The sequence below is a fragment of the Oreochromis niloticus genome, linkage group LG4, assembly GCF_001858045.2.
Source record: "Oreochromis niloticus isolate F11D_XX linkage group LG4, O_niloticus_UMD_NMBU, whole genome shotgun sequence".
Classification (NCBI taxonomy): Eukaryota; Metazoa; Chordata; class Actinopteri; order Cichliformes; family Cichlidae; genus Oreochromis; species Oreochromis niloticus.
In genome coordinates this window covers 15,972,661-15,997,226 of record NC_031969.2, presented here as the reverse complement: position 1 = coordinate 15,997,226, position 24,566 = coordinate 15,972,661, and the positions used below count along the sequence as shown (strand labels likewise).

At 40.1% G+C, this 24,566-nt stretch overlaps 1 protein-coding gene across 22 annotated transcripts in view; it reads left to right on the top strand.

Moving 5' to 3' along the window:
* Positions 1 to 24,566, top strand: part of cacna1aa (calcium channel, voltage-dependent, P/Q type, alpha 1A subunit, a) — a 78,664-nt gene that overhangs the window by 24,351 nt on the left and 29,747 nt on the right. For 12 of the 22 annotated variants that reach the window (XM_025906911.1, XM_025906910.1, XM_025906908.1 and 9 more), the window contains exons 4-30: positions 1,610 to 1,701; positions 2,337 to 2,489; positions 2,792 to 2,979; positions 4,935 to 5,038; positions 5,167 to 5,282; positions 6,199 to 6,243; positions 6,353 to 6,436; positions 7,468 to 7,674; positions 7,975 to 8,087; positions 8,309 to 8,421; positions 8,506 to 8,637; positions 8,858 to 8,930; positions 9,275 to 9,392; positions 11,548 to 11,615; positions 11,776 to 11,882; positions 14,256 to 14,306; positions 15,125 to 15,293; positions 15,567 to 16,162; positions 16,252 to 16,601; positions 16,689 to 16,812; positions 18,072 to 18,201; positions 18,679 to 18,738; positions 18,849 to 18,961; positions 21,792 to 21,803; positions 23,776 to 23,875; positions 24,058 to 24,218; positions 24,399 to 24,539. In XM_025906911.1, coding sequence (XP_025762696.1) covers positions 1,610 to 1,701; positions 2,337 to 2,489; positions 2,792 to 2,979; positions 4,935 to 5,038; positions 5,167 to 5,282; positions 6,199 to 6,243; positions 6,353 to 6,436; positions 7,468 to 7,674; positions 7,975 to 8,087; positions 8,309 to 8,421; positions 8,506 to 8,637; positions 8,858 to 8,930; positions 9,275 to 9,392; positions 11,548 to 11,615; positions 11,776 to 11,882; positions 14,256 to 14,306; positions 15,125 to 15,293; positions 15,567 to 16,162; positions 16,252 to 16,601; positions 16,689 to 16,812; positions 18,072 to 18,201; positions 18,679 to 18,738; positions 18,849 to 18,961; positions 21,792 to 21,803; positions 23,776 to 23,875; positions 24,058 to 24,218; positions 24,399 to 24,539 — 3,720 coding nt within the window. The remainder of the gene's footprint in view (positions 1 to 1,609; positions 1,702 to 2,336; positions 2,490 to 2,791; positions 2,980 to 4,934; positions 5,039 to 5,166; positions 5,283 to 6,198; positions 6,244 to 6,352; positions 6,437 to 7,467; positions 7,675 to 7,974; positions 8,088 to 8,308; positions 8,422 to 8,505; positions 8,638 to 8,857; positions 8,931 to 9,274; positions 9,393 to 11,547; positions 11,616 to 11,775; positions 11,883 to 14,255; positions 14,307 to 15,124; positions 15,294 to 15,566; positions 16,163 to 16,251; positions 16,602 to 16,688; positions 16,813 to 18,071; positions 18,202 to 18,678; positions 18,739 to 18,848; positions 18,962 to 21,791; positions 21,804 to 23,775; positions 23,876 to 24,057; positions 24,219 to 24,398; positions 24,540 to 24,566) is intronic. The other 10 variants (XM_019357941.2, XM_025906919.1, XM_019357956.2 and 7 more) reach the window with 5 other exon arrangements.

Genomic DNA, 24,566 nt, shown 5'->3' with positions numbered 1-24,566 from the left:
GTAAATATTCCAACTGAGCCACTGTTCTTTTTGCCCTTACATTTAAAATCAGTATTTCATCTATCGAACTCACTCTTTCCCCCCCAGTTGCACTTATGGTAAATGTTTTTTTCCCCTTGTGCAATACATACTGCAAATTTACCATCCTCGACTACATCATCTTCATCTTCCCTTCATGGCTATCCTAACTTGCATTAATGTAGCACTCTGTTGTTGCCAAGCATCTTTCAGGCTAATGTATCCTTGAGCAAAACACTAAATCTGTACTTGCTTTGTTGGTCATCTTGTGTAGCAGAGGGCAGCTCGGTCATTTCCTGGTAAAGCAGCATTTTCAGCAATAAAACTCACTGTTTTTTTTTATGCAGAAAACATAGTAAAGCAAATTATTATTATTATTATTAAGATGCGAAACTACAGTTATTTACTTGCATTCCTGAACTTATTAATTCCGGGCTTTCAGATAAGTCCAATGAGTGTTCTGATTCATTTTTTAAAAATATATATATATACTCTTTTTTGCAATACTTAAATACAGTTTCTGCAACTTATAGGTTGAGTTCCCATTAATATAACACTGAGTATTATCTCTGTGTGATATCTGTTCTTTTAGAAATATCATGCAGCTGAAGTGCATTAACGCCTCCTACTAAACTAGGATCCTCTCAGTTACAGGTCAGCGTCTGATGAGGCATTTGATATCACACAATGTCATTACAAGGACCCCAGCCTATACACTCGTGATGAAGCACCAACCACTTGGGGGGTGGGCTTCCTGGTAATACAATACCACATTTGAAACCACAACCAGGCATACCTTCAACCAAAGACCTGGAGTTGGTGTCAATTTTCCGTTCTATTCAAATGTGAAGGAATCAGGCAGACCTTAAACCTGTGATTAAGGCTCTGCAATGTCACTAGGCCTCTTAGAGGAACACAGGCAGGTAGAAATGTGTCAGAGAGGCTGGACGAAAGAAAGACAGAGGGAGAGAGATAGAGAAGTGGGAAGTTTGATGATTCACAGTGTGCGTCAGACGATGGGACTGACTACAAGTCTGGTGGCACGAGGGAACATTTTAATCCTCTATACTTACCCATACGCACACACACTTGCTGTTTATGGCATTTATTTTGATGATGAGTGATTATATAGTTGCAGTAGCACACGCTAATATGTGTTTACTCAGAAGAGAAACATCAAACATGTAACAATAAATAAGCAAGTCACAATCTTTCTGTTTTTCACTCTCTTTTTATTTCCTTAATCCCGTTCCTTCTCTCTGCTCTCCATTTCCCCATCTTTCTCCTTTTTCGTTGTCTGGTCGCTCTCTCGTCTTGATACAAAAACACTTTCCATTCAGCCCATCCCTCTCTCACCCTGATACACTCCTCTGTCTTACTTCACTTGTCAGCCGTATTGATCAGTTCAGCTCTTACAGGATTTACATACAGAGCTCACCCAGTTGTTTGTAATGATCTGGCATGGGTTTGTGCATGTATGAGAAAATGGAGAAATGGAGAAACTGCGAGGTTGACAGACATTGACAAGCTCGGCTAGCTTAAATATTGATTCTCTGTGCTCACTTCGGTGCATTTGTCTTTTTCCCTTTAGGATTCTATCTACTGTGGGCTCACAATTCGACTTGCGGACACTCAGGGCTGTGCGAGTATTGAGGCCTCTCAAACTGGTGTCCGGTATTCCCAGTAAGTCGATATTCTTCATCTGAGAAAGATTTGAAAAAAAGACTTTCTTCACCTTTACCTTGAACCACATCTTTGTCGTTGCCTAACAATTGAGAAAGCGATAAGTGCAGAACATCTTTAAATTTTATTTGAGGATCAAAATAGCATGGAGAAGCATTTTGTGTCAAGGTTTTATGCAGCTTCTGTGTTGCTCTGCATAATGCAACAACAAAAGTGGTACTTCTGTGCACACTTTGCTCATTTTTTAAATGTTATAGTGGCAGTAATGTTCTAGCACTACTGCCACTGCAGTGTTATTAATAGCCTGTTCTCCACTATGGGCTTGAACAGGCATACCAGGGCTTACTCATCATAAAAGTCACTTGGGTTTCTATGAAAAGCCAATTAGAGCATCATACCAATAGGTGCTACAATATATATGTTTATGGTTTATTTCACTTCAGCTTAACATGTAAAAGTTTAATGATTGGATATAAATGTGTAATTAGGATATTCAAGTATTTCTTCACAGAAAGGTAGCTTAACTGCAAACTAACTGAAATTAGTTGTAGGATAAAGAGAGCAGACAGATTAAAATGAAAACGTATGAAATGATTCTTCATAAAATCTTAATACTCTATACCTGTGTGCTTTAGGCTTACAGGTGGTGCTCAAATCCATCATGAAGGCCATGATTCCTCTGCTGCAAATTGGCCTGCTGCTCTTCTTTGCCATCCTCATGTTCGCCATCATCGGCCTCGAGTTCTACATGGGCAAATTCCACAAAACCTGCTTCGACAACATAACAAGTAAAGGATTTTGTGTTTACACTTTGGCAATAATTCAGTCGGGATTAAGTTGCTCCAAGTTTTCCTCAGAGAAGAGTGCGCCTGTTCATGCTGAGGCAGACTTTAAATAGTTGCACTGCTGAAATTAGAACTTAAAATAGTACATTTTTGGTATACTGTGCAGTTTCTGCAGATGTAGCCTCAATCAACATCTGAAGTATTTGACGTTTCCTCAAGAGGGATTTAAAATTACTAAATACATTTGCGCATACATGGCATTTGATTGCTCACCCTTGTTTTATCCCACTTTTACGCATGTTTAGAAGAGATCCGGGAAGAGTTTCCATGTGGGGTAGAGCTTCCATCTCGGCTGTGTCCAGAGGACACCGTTTGTAGAGAGTACTGGCTGGGACCAAACTACGGCATCACCCAGTTTGACAACATCCTGTTTGCTATTCTCACCGTTTTCCAGTGTATCACCATGGAGGGCTGGACTGACCTGCTCTACTATGTATGTCAAGCTGAACAGCATTTGCAACACTAGTACACATTCAGCGACCAACTTTTTGGCCACACCAGTGCACCCAGGAAAGCAGAGGATGTTTATGTAAAGGTGTTAAATCTAGCAAGGCAAAAATAAAAGACTTAATAAAGAAAGTCTTGTTCAAGAGAAAAACAAATGTGCCACAGCATGCTAAAAGTCCACAAACCTGCTCTTATCATGTTTGCCTGTTAATTAATCTTAGAAAAAAAAATACAGTATCAAATTATTTTGCTAGGTGGTGATCATGGGAAAAAAATATTTCTGTCATATTTTGTGGCTGTTTCTCATGGTTAAAACCTTCACATTAGCTAAAATATCTATAACAAAACAGCAAACAAAAAAAATCTAATGAAGTGCACCTTAGGTCAGCTTTCATGCTTGTCAGACTTATTTTTAAACAAACTTCTGTTAACAAACTGGAGAAAAATGTACATTTGACTCCAGTTTGTTAACAGGAGTATTTTCAGTCAAAGCCATTTGAGAGTGCGTTCTCTAATCAAGTACAAAAATTAGACTGTTAAAACCTTCAACAATTTCACCTGTGCTCATCTACCTATTAAACGAGTACCAACAATGCCATCACTCATGTCCAAGACTGAATTGTTCCCTGCTGTCAGGGGCAACGGTTGCCGTGGAGACCAGAGGCAGATGAGGGTCTTTGACTGTTACTGTAGTCATCTGCTTTTCCCATCTCCTTTCCCTCTCCGTCCACCCAGTTCTTTTACCTTTCTCCCTCTGTCCTTCCCTTTCTCCCCTTATTCCTGCTTGTCTTCCTGTCTTCTGTCCCTCTCCCTCTGTGTCTCTCTCCTTCTGTCCCTCCTTCCCGGTGCTGCTCTATATTTAAAAAGGCCTGTTCAGCCCAAGTTATTCTTGCAGCTGCTCGGGAGGGGAGCAATAAAAGTTTAATGGTAGAAAAAGGGTCTGCGGTACACTGGGTACACAGCGGCTTACATGCAGGAAGAAGGAAAGATGGAGGAGACGGGAAGAAAAGGGGAGGGAGGCTATGAGAAAGAGAGCTCGAAACAGGAAAGAAAAGCTGGGTCTCAAGTTGGGATTGATAAAATCACTGTAAAGGTTGTTCAGTGACAGTGAGGAGATGGCTATGGAGAAAGGAATGAAGAAAAGGTTAAACTAGCATTGAAATAGATAAGGGAGGGATGAAAAGGCAGGTGGAGGGCGTTCTTAAGGGGTTCCATAGGAGGAGGAGAGACAAAACAATAAGAACTGAATAAAGAATGATAATGAAAGGATGGTCTGTAAGGGAGAATGGTAGGGACCGAGAGCTAGAGAGCAAAGCATTTGTTATACATTATTTACTCTGTCGGAGCAGCTAAGTAGAGTGGCAGATACGCATTTACTTACTGAGATGACTTAAAGTAAAATCATGTCATGCCTGCTTTTGTTTATGTTTCTATAAGTCGTGGACAGCAGTTTAAAGCACGTTGTTTCCACTCTTTAATGACAACGTCAAAGAATTAGTCACTAGAAAAGCACTAGGTTATTTTTAATTAGGCTATATAAAGCGTATATATGTACATGAACGTACCTCAATGTGACAAAGCAGGTATGTAGAAAATGAATTTTGATGCCTTCAGCTTTCGCAAATCAAAATGTATATATAGCTACAGCTGCTCAGTTTTTCACATGTACCCACTTTGTTGATTTCAATGAATGAAAAAGGGTCATTTAAAAAAAAGAAATTCAACCTTTGATTCAAATTAATAGAAAAGTTCGTCTTCTTAATATTAATCTTTGTTAAACTTCCCAAAGCTCATATTTACAAACCATCATCTAACATTATCTGTTTCTATTAACTCACTTTCCGTTGTATCAAATACTCAAGTAAAGAGCAAAACATTGATTACTGATTAATTATGTTTGTGTGTGTGTGTGCGCATGTGTGTCCTCACGTGTGTTTCCAGAGCAACGATGCCTCAGGGAGTGCATGGAACTGGATGTACTTCATCCCCCTCATCATCATCGGCTCTTTCTTTATGCTCAACCTGGTGCTGGGTGTGTTGTCAGGGTAAGTTTATGTGCATGTGTAAATATCTAAAAAGGAACAGTCTCAGGTGATGAATATTGATATCAAATGATGTCACACATTCGGTGTGACGTGCAGGGTATATACTTGTGTCATGTCTGTCTCTGCAGCGAGTTCGCCAAAGAGAGGGAGCGTGTGGAGAACAGGAGTGAGTTTCTGAAGCTCCGAAGACAGCAGCAGATTGAAAGGGAACTAAACGGTTACCTGGAGTGGATCTGTAAAGCTGGTATGTGTGACTGAGTGCATGCCTGGCAACATTTGACCATGTAAAAACACCTGACATGTATTACAGTGGAATACATGTCAGATGTCATAGCAAATTTCTGCTTAGATATTAACACTCAAAACACTGGAAATTCAGAAGACTTAATATATATTCAGCTGTAATTTTGAAGACCGGCTTGTGTGATGCTGGAATGAAAGTAAACCATCACTTTTTCCTGGAACTTCAACGTAAACACTTAAAAAATAAGGCAAAAAATCTCTTTTTGTGGATTTTGTCAGAAAAAAGCAGCCACAGTAAACATGAGTTATAATCACAGAGATGACATTAATACAATCACTTGCACAAGAGTTGTTATTCAGGGAAATAAGGATCCATATTACATTGTATTTTATAGTTATAGCTGAATACACACTGACACCTTAGCACTGACAAGTTTTGATTAGCTCTTATTAAAAGGTTTCCCATTGCAGCTGCTCTATATGGATGTGCTTTCTTTTTGCCATTTTTTCAATGTCATTTACCTTTAACATAACACATATCCAGTAAAGCAGTGACACACATTTAATGGAACTTATAACACATATTATATCTTAAATATCTTACAGATTACAGACCCTTGGATAGAGAAAATTAGTTTTGTCCACCTCTCCGGCCTGGTAGCTATCTATTAAAGGCAGGAAATGTGAGAGAAAATAAGAGTAAAGGAGGGTCAAAGCGGTTAAAGGGGCGGATAGAGGGGACAGAGCTTTGATCTTCCTGAAAAGACAAATTTTACATAAAAACACAGAAGCTAAAAAAACAAAAGAGGGACTAATGAGTGAAACAGAGACTATGATTTAAAAAGATATATGCAGATGTTGTGGAACTTACACATAAATGTATAATATATTCACATTTTTGCTTGTGTGTTTTGTAGAAGAGGTCATCTTGGCGGATGATGAGAATGAAAATGAATACGATGGTATCAATTTCCTTTTTCTTTTCCAATATAACATATAAATATGCATAAATGAATAGCTGAACTGTTGTGTTGTGGGTAAATGTATAAATATATTTGTACTGTATAACAGGTTCTCGTAGGAGAGCCACGAAGAACCACAAAAGCAAAGCTGAGCTTCTAAATTCAGAGGAAGGGGAGGGAGACCTGGGAGTAGGTAAGATGTGTTGTGTTTCTCTCTGTCTTTCTACCACACACACACACACACACACACACACACACACACACACACACACACACACACACACACACACACAAAACAAAGCCATTTTACATCCCTTCAGAGAACACTGCATTTACTTTTGTTTTTTTTCTGCAAAAGCTCCCAAACCCACATTTCTACCACAGCTCTTAACCTAAACCTAACTTCATGATAGTCTTGCTTTAAAACACACTTATTTCCCATTATGACTGTAAAAAGGGAATTTATATCCCCACATTAAGAGTAGCACACAGGAGAAACAGACACACAGTCAAAGGCAAATTGCAGGTACACAGAGATGCTATCTTATCTTGCATATCAGCATTACCTGACCCTCCTCTCCATCCCTCTCCCGCCCTTCTCTCTCCTTTCTCCCTCTCTGCTGCTCTGCACTCCTAATGTTACATTTTCACTGTCCTCGAGCCCCTCATCTTTTTTCCCCCTATCTTTAACCTGCCCTTGTTATCTCATTCCCGTTTCTCTGCTCAAACCATTTTTTCAGCACAGTCATTCAAGGCATTTCTCTAAGATTCTGAAAATGAACTTTTTTTCTTCATTCTTTAGAGCAATAATGGACATGGTGCAACCTAGAAATTTAAATTTGATAAGACAGCTTTGATCATGTGCTACCTTTAAGTGAATTATACATCAATTTGTACTTAAAAAGCAGATTCAGTGTAGGAAGGTTGATTTAATTGTAGTGTTCCAGCAAATAGAAGGTCCATCGATATAGTTGACATCTTTGGTAACCATCCACTATAAAACCATCCACTATAATGCATTCTTTTACTCTCCTAATAAGCTACAGAAATAATGGGATGGGATCTTTTGCCTGTATAAAAAAAAAAGCAAAAAAATTCCCTTACATAGCATTTTAGTGCCAGTGATTGTGTCACCTTTTAGGTCACTCATTGACTTCTTTTCATTTATGTCACAGTGCAGCTGTTGATACAAGATGTGCCTCGTTTATCCTTTGTGAATGGTAGGTTCACCGTTTGCTCGTGCCAGCTTGAAGAGCTCCAAGCTGGAAGGATCGACTTTCAAGCGTCGGGAGCGACGGTTTCGCTTCTTTATCCGTCACATTGTTAAGTCCCAGGGCTTCTACTGGACCGTGCTGTGTTTGGTGGGCCTCAACACGCTGTGTGTGGCTGTTGTGCACTACGACCAGCCTGAACCACTTTCAGATTTTCTATGTGAGTAGGAGGTGAATGCGTGCATACTTAGTGCAAGCATGGGCCGATTATCTCCACAAATGCACAAATACTTTCATCACAGATTATTGGAAAAGGAGTGGGTTAGCAAATTCTTCAGTAATGTGGCTAAATCCATGAAAGAGCTGACCCAGTCGTTTAACACAAGCGCATCCAAGCACACACAGTTTTCCTCTCATGCAGACTAAGTCTTGTTCAAAAATGGTTCTGGGACAAATACACACACAGAGACTCGCTCAGGTTTTCACCCTCGTCTCTTTTTGTGTTCTTCCCTCTGTGCAGATTATGCCGAATTCATCTTCCTGGGAATATTCTTGACAGAGATGTTTGTAAAACTGTACGGCCTGGGCAGACAGGCCTACCTCAACTCCTCCTTCAACTGCTTCGACTGCATTGTGAGCCCCTCTCAGCTTGGGTCCACACCCAGTAAAAAATAACACAATGTACAAACTCATAAGCGGGTCTATAGATGGGCTTTATATCTGTAGGATGAAAAACCTCTGCTACAGACTTTACACAAAAACAAATGTGCCATACTGCATGCTGATGTCTGTCGATTTTTTGCTCAGTATAATAAATAACTATGTATGCTTGCATATGCTTAAATTTCTATTAGGTGATATGTGGTAGCATATTTGAAGTCCTTTGGTCCATCATCCAACCGGGCACATCGTTTGGCATCAGTGTGCTACGAGCTCTCAGGTTATTGAGGATCTTCAAAGTCACCAAGTGAGTCACTTGTAATACAGTAATGATTATATATTTAAATAAAGGACATGGTATTATCATCATTTCCATGTGTCTGTTTCCCAGGTACTGGGCGTCTTTGCGTAACCTCGTCGTGTCTCTGCTCAATTCCATGAAGTCCATCATCAGCTTGCTCTTCCTGCTCTTCCTCTTCATAGTCGTCTTTGCGCTGCTGGGCATGCAGCTCTTCGGAGGACAGTCAGTGTCTCTCTTCTTCCCCTTTAACGGCCATGATTTAATTTTCTGCTAACCTATTGGTTTTTGCTAATTGCCAGTTGACCTAAGGCAGTTTTTCAGAGCACTGGTTTTTCAGACAAACATTTGTTGTGCTTGCCTCTGGCTCTCTCAGTCGTTCTCTCTTTGCTCAATGTTTTCTCTGCTCCTATTATATATCTTTTTTTCATTCTTTCACTGCTAGGTTTAATTTTGAAAGTGGCACCCCTCCAACCAACTTCGATACATTTCCCGCAGCAATAATGACGGTGTTCCAGGTAAGCAAAGGAGAGCGATGTACTGTAAAAGGAGAAAAGGGGAGGGAGAGGCTAGTGGAGGGAGAAAAAGCTGCAAAATAGAAGACAAAGCTGGATTAAAGCTAAACGCTGAAAGGACTAAAGAGGATTTGCGCACGAGGAAGTGATATAAAATGTAAAATGCTACTCTAGAACCCTTAAAGATTATTAGGTGGGAGCATAATTCTGCTTAAACTTGTTCAAATATTTAAGTAGTGTGTATAAAAGAGGGTGAGTCTGTTCTGTGATTATAGCATTTTGAGCAAATATGAGGATGTGAGAGTGCTCGTCATAGCCTCGTCTGAATATTTGTGTATGTTTGCCAGATCCTGACCGGCGAGGACTGGAATATGGTGATGTATGATGGCATCAAATCTCAGGGTGGAGTCAACAAGGGCATGGCCTTCTCCGTCTTCTTCATTGTACTCACGCTTTTTGGCAACTGTATCCCTTGACAGTGACATTGCAGATAAAGCTACATGCATGCGCAGCTCTCAGATATTTAGAGTGGAGACATTTGTAGCTGTGTTTTACACATTTTTACTTTACTCTCAGTAAAAATCATACAAAGGTTAAATGCAATTTTTTTTTTACAGTTTTCTTTTCTTTTTTAGGACAGCTTCAAAGGTGGAATAGTCAGAATGCTTCTTTCTACCTATTGCTGTTTGCTTTTGTTTTGTAGTTGCGGTTACTCTGAATAGAAGTGCTACTTTTTTTTCTTAGCCTGACTTCTTTTAATCTTTTTTTTGGCATATCGACATTGAAGCAACTAGTCTTGCATCGAGACATCGAGACATTGCACAGAAACCATCCAACAAATAACCTGCATGACGATCTGCCTGCAGGGGCCAGGCGCTCTCCAATGGTCACTTGCAAGAGCTTCAGTCAGTGTTGTATTTACTGTTTTATTCACTGACAGCCTGTTCTTCGGCACGGCTGACAAAAGATCAAAGTGAGAAAGTGTAAGAAAAAGAACAATCTCTGAGAAATAGTCATGCTTCTTCTATTCATGCTGGACTGAGGGCAGAGTCAGCTCTTCATCTTCAGCTACAGAGTGATATTATGTACAATCTCAGTTCTGCAAAGGTTTTGATGCAGTGGACAAACCCATATATAACATAGAAACACATGAAATGTTAAAACTAGGTCTTTTTACTGCTTTATACAAAATCTTCGCTCTTTTTGAATTTGGAGGTGTCAAAATGTCTCAAAAACATTGGGATGGGGCAAAAAAAAGGCTGGAAAAGTAAGTGGTATAAAAAGAAACAGCTCAAGGAGTTTGCACCCAGTTAGGCTCACTGGCAACAGGTCAGTAACATAATTGGGTGTAAAAAGAGCATGTCAGAGAGTCAGAGAGTCTCTCAGAAATAAAGATGGGCAGAGGTTCACCAATCTGCAAAAAAAAATGCAGAACAGTATTAGAATGCTTTTCCTGTAATGATGCCAAATTTTGAGGGCTTTGAATATCTGATCATCTACAGTGCATAATATCATGAAATACAGAATCCAGAGAAATCTCTGTGCACAAGGGACAAGTTATGTAGCGCTGTGTGGAAACACAGGGAAGCACACAGCAGACAGGGACGATGTGACAACAAGCGGAGGAATACAGAGAACATAAATACACACAGGATCACGAGAGGAAGGGAAACAGCAGGGAACACAGCTGGAATTAGTACAGCCTAACAGGACAGGGAAGCAAAACTGAACACAGAGAACACAGGACAAGAGACTGTCAAAATAAAACAGGAAGTATGATAACACTTGACACTGTGAAGCAGACTAACTGGGGAGACAGAAAGGGAACACCGAGCGTGGAGACAAGAGTTAAACAAACATGAAGACAAGGCTGACAAAACATGGAACACAGGAGAGGCATGGAAACAGAACCTAAAGACCAGACGACAAAACTAAGACCAGAAACTACAAATATAACACAAATAAGAAAGACGACTAAAAGAACCAGAACCAAGAATATATACACTAAATCTTCAAATATTAAATAAACCAGAATCCGAAGGGTTCAAATACAAAAACAGGACAAACAGGACAGGACAAACCTGATAATCAGTACTGGATGCTCGCCTTCAGGTGGGACTGAATTAAAAACAGGCATGGTTCTGTCATTCTGTCAATCATTGCATGGGAATGTGAACACTTCTAGAAATCCCTTTCTTTGCCATGCAGGTTAAAGCTCTGCCAGGCACAGTTCGTGATCTAGATTGCTCTACATTTTATACAACGTCCCAATTTTTCTGGAATTGGGATTATTATACTAAAGTCAGTGTCAATCGGTATCTAATCAGCACAACACGGAGATGTCACTGTCATAATCCTAATTGAGATTCTGATAAATCCACTGTCCTGGCAAATACTGACACTGACCTGTGTTGTCATCTCTAAGTCGAACCACACACTGTTAAGGGATCTGTATCAGGGATGATACTGTAGCAATAATGATATGCTGCAATCCAATACATCAATTTGCCAAGAGGTACATTATAATATAAGTGGCTTAGCCAATTATTTTATGTACATTTTGTATTCTCTTGCACAAACAATCTCCCAGATGCTGGATTGCTTTTAACTCTGTGTTCAGACACTCTGCTGAATGTGTTCTTGGCCATCGCTGTGGACAATCTGGCCAACGCACAGGAACTGACCAAGGTATAGTACAGTCTAATATGAGTACAGTTTCTTACACTAACACATTAACCACAAATTATCCTCCTCTAATCAATGAACTTTTCTTCTTCTTCCCTCATGTGAATTTTTCCTGCCTTTATCATATTTGGGTTTTGATTTATTTTCTAATCCACATTTGCAGGATGAACAGGAAGAAGAGGAAGCTGCCAATCAGAAGATTGCCCTGCAGAAAGCCAAGGAAGTGGCTGAAGTTAGCCCACTATCTGCTGCAAACCTCTCCATTGCAGCGTGAGTCTCTGTCTCTATTACTTTTGCGTCACCATCTGGGAGTCAAGCACTTATGTCGGACTCAGCACATTGGGAAGTGGACGGTATAGCACAGTTGAGTGTTTGAAGTCAGGAAAACCATCAATGAACCATAATCTGTTCAAGTTTGGATTCTTAAAACATCACTTCATCACCTTATGAATGTGTGGTGATATTGGTGATTGCAAATAGTCTTTCATCACAATGAGCATTATTGACTAATTACCTTTCAAAAGTACACAGCCCCTCTTTTTCTTTAGAATTGCAATATATTCACTGATCAAATAGTCTCTTCCAAACTGACTTTTTTCTGTTTCAATATAACATTTAAAGTTCATGAATGTAAAAATTCTCTGTATATTTTGCCATTTTGTCATCATAGTGGAATAAATCATGTCTCCATCTATCTGGCAAAAAGGAAATTGAGGATAGCCTAAACACACATAAACTTGCTTCTTGTCCTTCTCTCTGTCATCTCTTTCTTCTCCTTTACTTTTCGTCTTAGTCTTTGATCCCTTTTCTCTGTACACACAAGGCTCTGTACTTTCCCGTCTGGTAAAGTTCACACACTCTGCTCTCACGTGCATGGAAATACGTTCAGCACAACACAGGGGTACCATGTTTGCTTTTAAATACCACACATAATAGCACAGTCGTGTCCTTACCGTTTTGGTGTGTGAGACTCTGCTCACTCATTGTCACTCGCAGGTACAATGAACAAACATGCCCTAGAGTTTTAGCTCAATACACTCACACGTACACATGCTTATTAACATTTCCATCATTTCATGAATCGCTTAGGTTCTTGTTACTGTTTGTGCTGTGTAGTGTGCTTCACTATGAAGTGACCATCTGTGTCTGTGTAATCAGTTTAATTTACTTGGAATTATGATATAAATATGTCTTATTTTCACTACAGTGTATGTGTATCTGTCTGTATGTGTGTGTGTGTGGATGCATGTGAGAGTGTAAGAAAAGAAGTTTTTTTGGTAATGTTGGTTTGGTATAATATCCAGCATTTCTTCTCTAGGTTACCATGGTTGTTTGTCCAAATTTATTCAGAAAAACAACCTTCACAAACCATGCTGCCTAATTGCTTGACTCTTTTGAAAGCAGACTGTAGGACAGAGGTTTACCATAGAGTCTCGGTTAAGCTCTAAGCATTGTAGGGCTGCAGATTGCCTTACGTTCTACTGTGCCAGTGTAAATCCAAATCCCTAATTTCTCTGGTGCAAATAAAAGAAAGAGAGAGATAGAGACAGGAAGACATTTAAATTCAAGAGGAGATCGTCCCTGTTTCCCCAAGGAGGGATTTTAAACTTGGGGACATCAGTGGTGCATGAAGAATCTCTTAAGAAGATATGGCAGACTCAGAGAAAACTACGTAAAGCCAGTTGTAAGGCAACACAAGTCCAGTTTGTACTCTCAAAAGGAAATTGCCCTCCCTTAAACAGCCATGCATTCTAAACAGAGTGCAAAGACATTTTAGGAAGTATTATTCTAATGATAGGGAATAATGTTTTAAAAAGTTTCAGCACTGTATTTTCAATAAGCTTAAAGAAATAATAAAAATCATAATAAATTAGGTTGTACTTATAGATTTGGTCCTTTAAATTATTAGCGTGCTATTTTGTGTTATGGAAGAGGATCATGCAGAAATTCTGAATTCAGAAAGAAGTTCATGACCAAAATGTATTAATTTTTTTAAGTGCCCGTAACCCTCTTTAAGACAAAGCAGAGCATTTTATATTTAAAATGTTTATTTTTAAATCTTACTGTAAGCTTTTCAGGGTTTATCAGTTTTCAGTACAGGTCAAAAATATGCAGATATTACATGTTTTATTAAGATTTGAAAACATGTTGTCATAATGCCAGTGTATGTTGTCATGTAGGGTATACCCACAGGACCATATTTTGGTAAGTATTTTTTTTTTAATGTAGCAGCTTCAGTGGAAAAAGCGAGTGAAGGGTAAACATGTGCAGTAAAACTGATCAGCACACAACAGCAGCACTTGGGAAGCAAAAATGAGTGATAGAAGAAAAAATGGATTTTGTTGAGTGTGTGTTTGTGTTTTGTGTCTGTGTGTACGAAGGGTTGCATTCCAAAATGCTTACATTTTTGACAAAAAATATTCTGAGATTCGCTTCCATTTTTGGATTTCAGGATTATAGTTTACTTTTTTAGTAGTTTAGTCATGTAACACTTTTGTCTTGGATAGTGATCATTTTTTTAGAGTCGGCACTTTGTGGTTTTTTTCCTGTCTTTTAAAAACATTCATGGATAGCCCATTTTGGAATGAAATCCTCCTTCTGTTCTTTTGTGTCATCTCACTCACCAGCTGTTTCCCTCCTCAGCAACAAAGTACACAGTGAGTGTCACAACGCTTCTGACCCCTTTCTGGACTGGTATTTATTTATTTGTTTATTCATTTATGACTTCCTTCTGTTTATTGACTTTACAACCATTCCTTGCTTTTTTCATGTTTTAGATTTCTATCCTTTTCTTGGCCCTTTGTTCGTAACGTCTTTTCTTTTTCCAAATTATTGTACATATCTGGCTTTTTTTTTTTAGCTTTTTCTTTATGTTGGCTTATTTTTAAAAGTACTGTTTCTGTTGCCTACGGCTGTTGCTTTATTGTCATTGACTGTTGGCCCTGAGAGAAAAGTGAGTTAAAGTTGGTAGAAATTTTGGAGGTTAAGAAAGGAGGCGGTCACTGACAGTTTGGAGGTGTTTTTATCTCATCTTTTTGCAAAACCAAGAACTCAGTTATTCTAACTAATATAAACCATTCAATTCAGCTCAATGGCTATTTTTGCTCTGCACAAAATCTGTCCATTAAATTGTATGTACTTTAGCATGGGGTGATTAGTTGTGTATAATTTGAACAAATTCTGACCTTGCCTCAGTGTTATCCTCCACACTGTTTCCCACGTGGTTTACCAAAATAGGGCCGTCCTGCCTTGTGCTTTGGCAAGCTGTGCAGATATCCAAAGCATTGTTCTGTTAAGAGCTGCCTTGTTTTATAGGTCCAGTCAAATGACCCTTTAAGTGTCTGTGGCCCCCAGTGTGTCTTTATGTCCTTGCTATTTGATGTACTTATGTGTTGGTTTCCACTTCATCATTCTCATCTCTTTGTGCGTTCATTTGCATAGGATCAAGTCTTAAAGCAGGTCTTAACGAGGCCAATCCCTTTCTCCCTTTTCCACCATGCTTCATTTTGCAGCAAGGAGCAGCAGAAGAACCACATTAAGGGAGTCAACAAGTCAGTGTGGGAGCAGCGCACCAAGGAGCTGAGGAAGCAGACTCTGGCATCCAGCCGCGAGGCCCTCTATAACGAATTGGACGCTGATGACCGCTGGAAGGCAAGGACAGGGAGGGAGGAGCACAACAATGTAAAGGAAAAGGCAAAAAGGGCCCCTAGACTTGTGCTATCAGTGTACACAAGTTATGGCCACGAGTGTTGATGATGACTTTTATTGGTTTTGATTTGTTCTTGTTAATCATTTATCGGTGGCTTATTTACCAACTATGGTCTAAATATTGGTTGGAAATTTTCAATATATAACTGAAATGTAGGTCTTCTAAAGTTTTGCCTCCTCTCATGAATTACATATTTTGAAATTATTCCTTCTGTGCTGTTTCGCTATCCACTCGTTTCCTTGCAGGTCAACTATTCACGTCACATCCGTCCAGACATGAAGACCCATCTGGATCGACCCTTAGTGGTGGACCCCCATGAAAATCGTAATAACAACACAAACAAGACCACTGCCAACAACTCAGACTTCTGTGTCAGCCAGCACCATCCTGAGCACCATGGCCAAGTAGGAGGGGATGGTGGAGGAGGTTCAGGTCCACCCAGACCTCCCATGGAGCGGGGAGAATCCACGGAGAGTAGACGGAGCCGCAAAAGTGAGCATCACCACAGCTCTCATGTCCGTCTGGATGCTACAGTTATTCCTGGGCCGGGTTCAGAGGACAGGCTACCCAGGCGCCATCACCACACGCGGACTGGGAGTCGAGGAGGAGGGCAGTCCGAACACAGGAAGCCAAGGTCACATCGAAAGAATGCTGAAGATGGTGAGGATGGCGGGGGAGGAGCTGGAAAATCTGGAAGACATAAGAGCAAAGGAGTGGATGGGAGTGGGGAAGGAGGAGAGCATGAGCGAGCAGGCAATGGCGGTGAGAAGAGGTCAAGAAGAAGCCGTCGTGGAAGCCAAACAGAGGGCGAGGGGAAGCGGATGTGCTCACACAGAAGGAAGTATGTCATTCATTTTTCATTTTCCAGTCATCCTTTTTACAATCTCCTCTAATCTGATGTCTGTAATTCTTTCTTTGACCTCTTCCTAGGGACTGCAGTATCCCAAACCTATCTACCACACGGCCCATCCAGAAGAGTCTCTCAAGGCAGAATAGCCAGTACAGTGAGGACATGGACAACCTCATGAACACCAAACTGGTGTCTGGTTCTACACCACCTAGCGAGGGTCGCCCCTATCCAGTGGCCAGTCACACTGTCACCCCTGGATTTGGATCTGCCCTTCATCTTGCTAACAGTGGCACTCGTGGAAGTTTGGTCACTTTAGATAGTTATGGGAATATCGGACATCACCGTGCCAACAGTGTGATCAGGCTACCCCACCCTGATTATACTGCTGTGGACATGCCCATTTTTCCATCCACCAATGCCATACTGCAAGGTAGGGGTGAATGGATGTGTTTTTCTTTTCTTTTGTATTTCTTCTGCTACTTTATAGCTCTTTACAATGTTTTCCTCCCACCTTCAGTTAATAAAAATGCCAACACTGAACCTCTGCCACCTCCTACAAATGATGATGAGGAAGGAGGGGAAGGAGGGCCTAGGCCCATGCCTCCATATAGCTCCATGTTCATCTTCTCAACCACCAATCCGTAAGTGATACGTACTAACAATTACCAAGAACATGCACATCCTAGCAGACGTAGTATAAGCACACAATGCAAACTGAAACACATTGTCTCATAATTACCAGTTAACCATATAAACCTTTGGCTAAATCCCTGTCCTAATGAGGACACATCTTTCCTTAAGTATGAACACAAAGTAAGCAACACAAAGCAAAGATGAAAACCAGCCCAAACAGACTTGAAAGCATGAGAAACATGAACAGGTCAAAACAGAGGCTGCAAGCCTGACTGCTCATCACTGCTTTTGTTACTTGTTGAAGTTCAGGCTCTGGCTGCTGGGCTGGGGTCGACATGCACTCAGCTTTATCATCATTCTTGGCTAGCTTTGCGTTAGCATGCTGTCTGTGCAGATGTTTGCAAAGAGATGAAGCAGTATAATACTATAATGGATGCAGTTTCCATTTTACCTTCACGCTCTTGTCCTTTTGTGCAGTGAAAAAAAGTAATGTCCATATCTCCACTCCTCTAAAGCTGTGTAGCTGTTTTCTGTTGCCTACACTTTGCACAGTCAAAAGTCAGCTTCATTGTAGCTGACTTTTGATCCAGAAGTATGAGATAAAGTTGATTGTTGGTATGATATTTTGAGGGTAGGGAAGGAGGTAGTTAGTGTCTAGACAGCTACTCTGGCCTCTTTAGTTAATTTGATGCAGTTTGGTATGGATTTAGCAGTCTATTAAATTGTCTGTACCTTACAATGGTTTGCCCAATGGATGGAAAATGGAGGCATGAACCACATATCAGTTATCTGATCCTGATAGCTACACCAGAAACCAAGAAAAGACTGCCACTGCCCGGCCACTGACAAACTGATGGATTGCCAGATTGATATTTGGGTAAACCCTGCTTTACTTTAGCTTTTCTACTGTGGTCCCACAATTGCCCACAGTGCTGATGGAAAGATTGACTTGCCTGTCACTATGTCAAAAACTATTTCAAATGAAGCTCAATCATTATGTCATGTATTCTAGACTGTGGGTTGGCATAGCATGAAAAGAGGTCATTTGCTAAAATTTGTTGAAGACACAAAGCCTAATTTTAGCAAATGAGCAGGTCTAGTTTGTATAAACATTAGCACAGAGCTGTTTAAACATTAGTTGAGTATTTGAGAGGGATTTAAATTTTGTTTAGCCTCCACAACAGCCTTGATTATACTTACAAATTAAACATAATGGTATGCATTGCATTAATGCAAGAGAAAACCAAATATCTTTGTCTGCTCCTAGGTTTCGACGAGCATGCCATTACATTTGCACCCTGCGTTATTTTGAGATGTGCATCCTGCTGGTCATTGCAATGAGCAGTATTGCCCTGGCAGCTGAAGACCCTGTTTGGCCCAATTCCCCTCGAAACGATGTAAGAAATTCATCATACATGTATTATTGTTTCTTTTGGCAACTAAAATATTATGCATATAATTTATCTATTATTTTTTGTATTTACTCTCAAGGTTGTTTTTGCCATCTCCCTAACCCTCCATGCGTGGAGGTTTGAGCAGTAAATGAAATAACTTTATAGAGTATGAGATAGAATTTATAAATCCAGCACTTAAAATTATTATTGACAGTTTTATAGTGGGTAGACAATTAAGTGGCACACACAATATTCAGGATTTTCTGTGTTCAGACTCATCAAAATGATACAAACTCACAGACCACACATGCACAGTAAACAGTTTAAGTTTAAAGTACTGCCTTCTTTAATAATATAATATCAGATGATTAAAAAATAAGTGCAACACTGCACTTATTTAATTCTAATATCTTTCTAAAAATGTGTGCGGCTGACATCTAAAATACAAAATCATCATATGCTCACTTTTTCTTTGTGCAGGTTCTGCGCTATTTTGACTACGTCTTTACGGGAGTTTTTACTTTTGAGATGTTAGTAAAGGTGAGACAAATGAAGAATCAGCATTTTTCCTCAGTGTTGAGACAAACATTCTCCTCTTTTTGATAAACAACAAGGCTGTAATGGGTCCTTGCTTTTGGTCTCTTTTCTAGATGGTGGATCTGGGGTTGGTCTTGCACCAGGGCTCTTATTTCCGGGACTTGTGGAACATCCTTGACTTTATAGTGGTTAGTGGTGCTCTGGTGGCCTACGCCTACGCCTTAGCGTAAGTCTCCCTCCTGCTTCCCCCTCTGCTCTCTTTTCTCCTCTCCCGCTCCTCTCCCCTCTCACTGGTACCTTGGAGTACAGCGTCCCCTGTTCTTCTTCACTCAACCATGGCTGATTTTTGGCCTCTACTTTCTCTATCCTACACACTTTTCTTTCATTCACTCGCATACATTTTCTCTCTTGGCACTTTTTCATTCTCTTGTCTCCTGTTATCCTCCACCATAAACCCAAGTCTTACCTTTATTTAGAGTGCAAAAGACCTTTCCTCTTTTTTTTTGGCCATGTCCTTACTTCATTTCTCTCACGGTCACATTTTGCTCCTGCAGTCCTTTCATTTTTAAGCTCCTCCTATTTCAAGCTCCTTCCAGCTTCTACATAAACACTCCCACATTATAAAATAGATCCCAGCATCCTCTCCCTATCTACCTCCCCATGTGAGAGGTGAGGACCACCCTTTGCACCTGTAACCCTTTAGTGCCCAGGGCGTTCTAAAGTAAAAGGCCCCATGCAAACCCCGGCCAGGTCACCAAAAATCTCAACACCGTTCTCTACGACAAAGCAGGTACTTTAATCTTTACTTGATTTGCATGGCTGTAAAGATAAAAATACAACTACACGTGGATTACTGAGTTAGGCTGTAGATAATAAGTGCTATGCTGGGTACAAAGCATGAATTTTGCTTTTGCATGGTTTGTGAGAATATAAAGCAATTTATAGATTTAGAAGTTTGCATTTAATGTGATGTCATGTTTTGGATATAATACACATATATATAGATATGTTTCCGTATAATATATTTGTGCTCTCAAGTTAATGATAATGATATACCATAGATTTTTACACAGGTCTGCAATATGTGAAGACACTGGATATTGTTTTTACTGTGGAAGTGACTGAAAGCAAACCTACATAGCTTAAACTGCTATGAGCTTTTGGACACTTGGATCATAAGGCACCTAGCATTCTTCTGTGTTGGGTTATTGAAGTTGGTGGACTTGGAGCCTCTTGGATATACTATATACTACAAATTAATATGGGAATGGCTAGGTGATACAAATAAATGAATACATTTTAAACTACTGACTTTATAAAACTGACACTTGAATAATGACTTAAACTAAAGATGAGTCCTTAGATTTTCATAGTCCCAGAATGATATCTTGTGACATTGTCCCCTCAGAGCTCCTCAGACAGTTGGGTTTTTTTGCTTTTATGCCACCTTTACTGAACTGCTCCTCCTCTGCACTTTGTGTCCATTCTTCCACCTCTTTTTATCATACATCACGACACTCAAAATGTACTTACTTTTGTCATCATTCTGGCCTCGGAAAAGTCTGTGAAACAGTGCACTTTCACGGGTATTTCTCCAGATATACAAAAGAAAATATTCTGCACGCTTAAATGGGGAAATTGGCTTTTTTTGTCATTTGGTGTTTTGTTTACTGAAGTCTGAAACTATGGCAAAAATGTTAGAAATGTTGGCACAGTCACTGGGAATAGTCGTGAATCATTTCACCAAGATTCAGGTCTGTGCCTCCAGCAGTCTATCCCCACCAGTGGGTAAGAGTTAAACCCAACAAGTTACCAATAATGTCAACTAATGAAAACCTTCCAGCTTTCAAATTCCCTGCATGCTGCTGTGCTAAAATAGTTTCAGTTTAATCTAACATAAACTAGGTTGTCCAGCTTATCTGCTCACTTTATAACTATGCCGTTGTACATTGTTAAAGTCCAGCTGAATTAAGAACTGATGAACATGGCAGGTGCTCCACGGTTCTGGTAGAGGTGATCCATTGTCAAGACTTTCACTCTTTGTGAATCATCTTTATATGTGTGTGTTTTAACCAACGCTCTTTCCCCTCATTTTAGTTGAATTTGTGTCTGTCTGTTTGTATATACAGAGATCTTTGTCTCCACCTGTCCTTTTCTGTGTGTCCCAACCTCTTTCTGTTTCACTGCTGAATTTTTTTCTCTGTGTATCTTCTCTGCAAGTGGAAATGTTGAGTATGAATTATGATGTAGCCTTAATCTGTAAAAACCAAACAAACAAGCCCAATTTGAGTATAGTAGAGGTTTATCGTGCTAATGGCTGATGGGAGATCGGAACCAGTAAGAAAAGATTCCTACCCATCCAGACAGTACCTTAATTCAATTGGTGGAAATCAAACAGCACTCCTGAAGCGATCAGAAGTCTTGTTGGAGATGTTTATCACTCCCTTAATCCAATTATTCTGGTCTGAGGGCTGCTGTGTCTTGGACCACTTATGCAGCTGTCCTTCATATTTCTGCAGTCAGACTGAGGTTCAGATCCAGACAGGCTTTCGAGTCAGAGATGATGACTAATCAAGTTTGGTTTGCCTTGAAGCGCACCTTGACATTCTAAGATTTTTTTCTTCACCAGGGAGAGTTTGCTCTGTTATGTGCCTGAAATGAGTTTATATGTGGGCTTGCTGGCCCTTAATAATAGTAAGTTGAATTTTTAATTGTTAATCATGAAGTTTTACAGATGATTTTAAGAGTAGCAGTAGTTAGCATTTGAAATCGTGCAAACTCATCAAGCAGAGTTTTTTGCGGGGGGGCCTAAATTGTGAATGTAAGAGATTATCTGAATGTGTATTTGTTATTTGGTAAGAGGAGTCTGTGGGTAGGTTGGTTGATCTAACAAGAGAAGGCTCTGTCTTTTCTTTTTTTTCCCTTTCTCTCTCATATGGATGTTTCCCTCAAAATCCTTCCTTTTCTGTGTCCCATTCTGTTTCTTTATCCCACCTTGTCTCCTCTGTCTTGTTGTTCTCACCTCTTACTCATATCTCTCTTCGGACTACGAGCAGCAGCGGCAGCGGGTAAAGTTCTCTCGCTTTTTCCTCCCCATTTTCTTCTTCTGCACTCTTGGTATCTGTTTCTCTGATCACGCATCTCTTTCCTTCTCATTCATCCATTGTCACAGTTGAAATGTGTATCTGTCTATATTATTTTTCGTTTTTTTTTAATCCATTGTTCACCATGGAACAACTCGGACTCAAACACAACTAAACCTCATCTTAACTTTTGTCAGGTCCTCAGCTGATTCAAACAGATGCAAAGGAGATATTTGTGCTTTAATTGCAGGTTTTTCCACACATTTTTATTTCAATAAATATGGATACGAACATGATCAAGAAAGAAACTTTTAACCAAAGATGGATAAAAACACAGACACAGTGATTTGCATATAGACACACACTCATGCAGACACACACATTAGTGGTGGTTGTGTGCAAATACACACACAGCCACCACCAGTCTGCCATCTGGTCTAACAGCTGTAAGACACAGGCAGCTGTATACACAGCTGCTGCCCCCCTAAGGATCACTTTCAGTGACCTTTTCACCCTGATCTGTACACTGGATATGTGAGGATTTGTTAAAATCAGGGCATTTGAATTACAGTAACATTTTCTATGAAACTAAGTGCGGCCAGTTTACATAAAGTCAGCATCAGTTAACTCCTGTATTGTTTCTTTAGGCTCCTACAGCCTTGTACACAGTGCCAGCCCAAATCCAGTATTTGACATGTCTAGATTACAGAAACCTATTCAGAAAGTTTGGACAACAACACCTTTCACCTTAGAAGCTATAGCAAATAGCTAGGGATCTTAAGCTACTTGCTATAGCTAGAGAGATACCTATGGCGTTACCACAGAAACCCATAAAGAGAGGTTGGTAATGTCTGGAAGCACAAATCCGACTGTAACACTTGAAGATAAGGAAAGTCTGATCATGAGATCTGATTTAAGGAACAAATCTGCCATGTCTTTAGTCTGAACATAGCCTTAGAGGTCTATTGTAGTTTAGCACTCTATGGCATACGTACCTGGAAAGTTACACTGCCAAAGTGAAAAAAACAAAGAGAGGTTTGGCTCAGCATTTCATTGGGAAATGCTTTATAAAATCTTTGTCTTGGCCAAAAACCATTCAAGACAAGATTCCATGCTGTCTGAACAATGCTGTGAAACAAGCTAATCCTGGAGCTTATAGAAATTAACTGGATGAGTCATCAAGAGAGAGTTTGGCTGTTCATTTAAAAAGTCTTTCCCATTTTTAAGCACAACGACACTACCAAATTGTGGCATACGCTTGAAATTGAAGGCGTTTTGAAAATGTGTTAAAACTTTTAACGCATTTACGGTGACGAGCAGAAGAGCCCTTTGCTTTGCTCCTCTTACTCAATGCCCCTCGACAGAATACAATTTTGTTCTCGCTGAGACTACAACTAAACTCTCTCTCTAAATGTCTCTCTATAGAATAAATTTCTCCACCACTCAAACTGCTGCTTAAAAGAAGAAATACTGCAGCATGGAAAGCAAGGTTTCAATGCAGCATGAACAGATTTCACCATTAACTGCGCATGGGCAAACTGAGGCTTTAGTGTTTTTGAAAGGCATTGAAATACATTGCAAAACACTACACAAGGGAGATAGCATTCAGACAGGAATGATATCAGTTGTTCCCATAGCATGTACTCTAGTTATAAATCCCCACCTAATTCTAGCATGTAGCTACGATGTTATCCTCACACTTAGGAATAAGGCTAAAGCGTAATATGATAGCAATGCTGCATGCGTTGCTATGCACTTAACCCAGACGCAGTTACTCATTGATTTTGAGTTAACTCGGACGCACATGCCATCAAGAAATGGCTGCCCATCGCCATTTTGGAATCGAGAGGACTAAGGCTTTCATGTGCTGCGTATACTAAGTCTGCTGAGACTTGTAACTTTCACTCTCCTGTGTGTACATGTGTCTTCTTTGTTTTTGGTGTGTAAACACGTGTAGGGGGAACAGCAAGGGAAAAGACATCAGCACCATCAAGTCGCTGAGGGTACTGAGAGTGTTACGACCTCTAAAGACTATTAAACGACTTCCCAAACTCAAGGTACGCTTACACAGCAAAGAGACTCCATTACTTAATTTTCACTTTTACACAGATTATTGATGAAATCTACCTTAATGCAAAAACCACAACCAAGGAAATTATACAGATTACACCCTGATCTACCATCATCTATTATTCTTTAACCCCCCTAATATTACGTTGTTCTCTTGCTTTGTCCTCAGGCTGTGTTTGACTGTGTGGTGAACTCTCTGAAGAATGTGCTCAACATCCTGATCGTCTATTTACTCTTCATGTTCATCTTTGCTGTGGTTGCTGTGCAGCTCTTCAAGGGGCGTTTTTTTTACTGCACTGATGAATCCAAAGAATTTGAGCGCGACTGCAGGTCAGGAAAAAAACCCTACTCCTTTCACCTTGCGCTGTGAAAATGTCCTGGTGACCTGCATAACTTTTGGTTTAATCCTTAAAGATGAAAGTGTCTCCTCTCCATCCTCTGTGTCATACCTAATGCACACATTTATAAGTTTTTTCCCTTCAGTCCTTGTGCTGATTCTGTGTATTTCAGAGGCGAGTATCTGGTGTATGAACGTGATAACGAAGTGAGGGCGCAGAAGCGGGAGTGGAAGAAGTACGATTTCCACTACGACAATGTGGCTTGGGCCCTTCTCACCCTCTTCACTGTCTCCACTGGAGAGGGGTGGCCGCAGTGAGTAGCCTATACGTGAATATATTC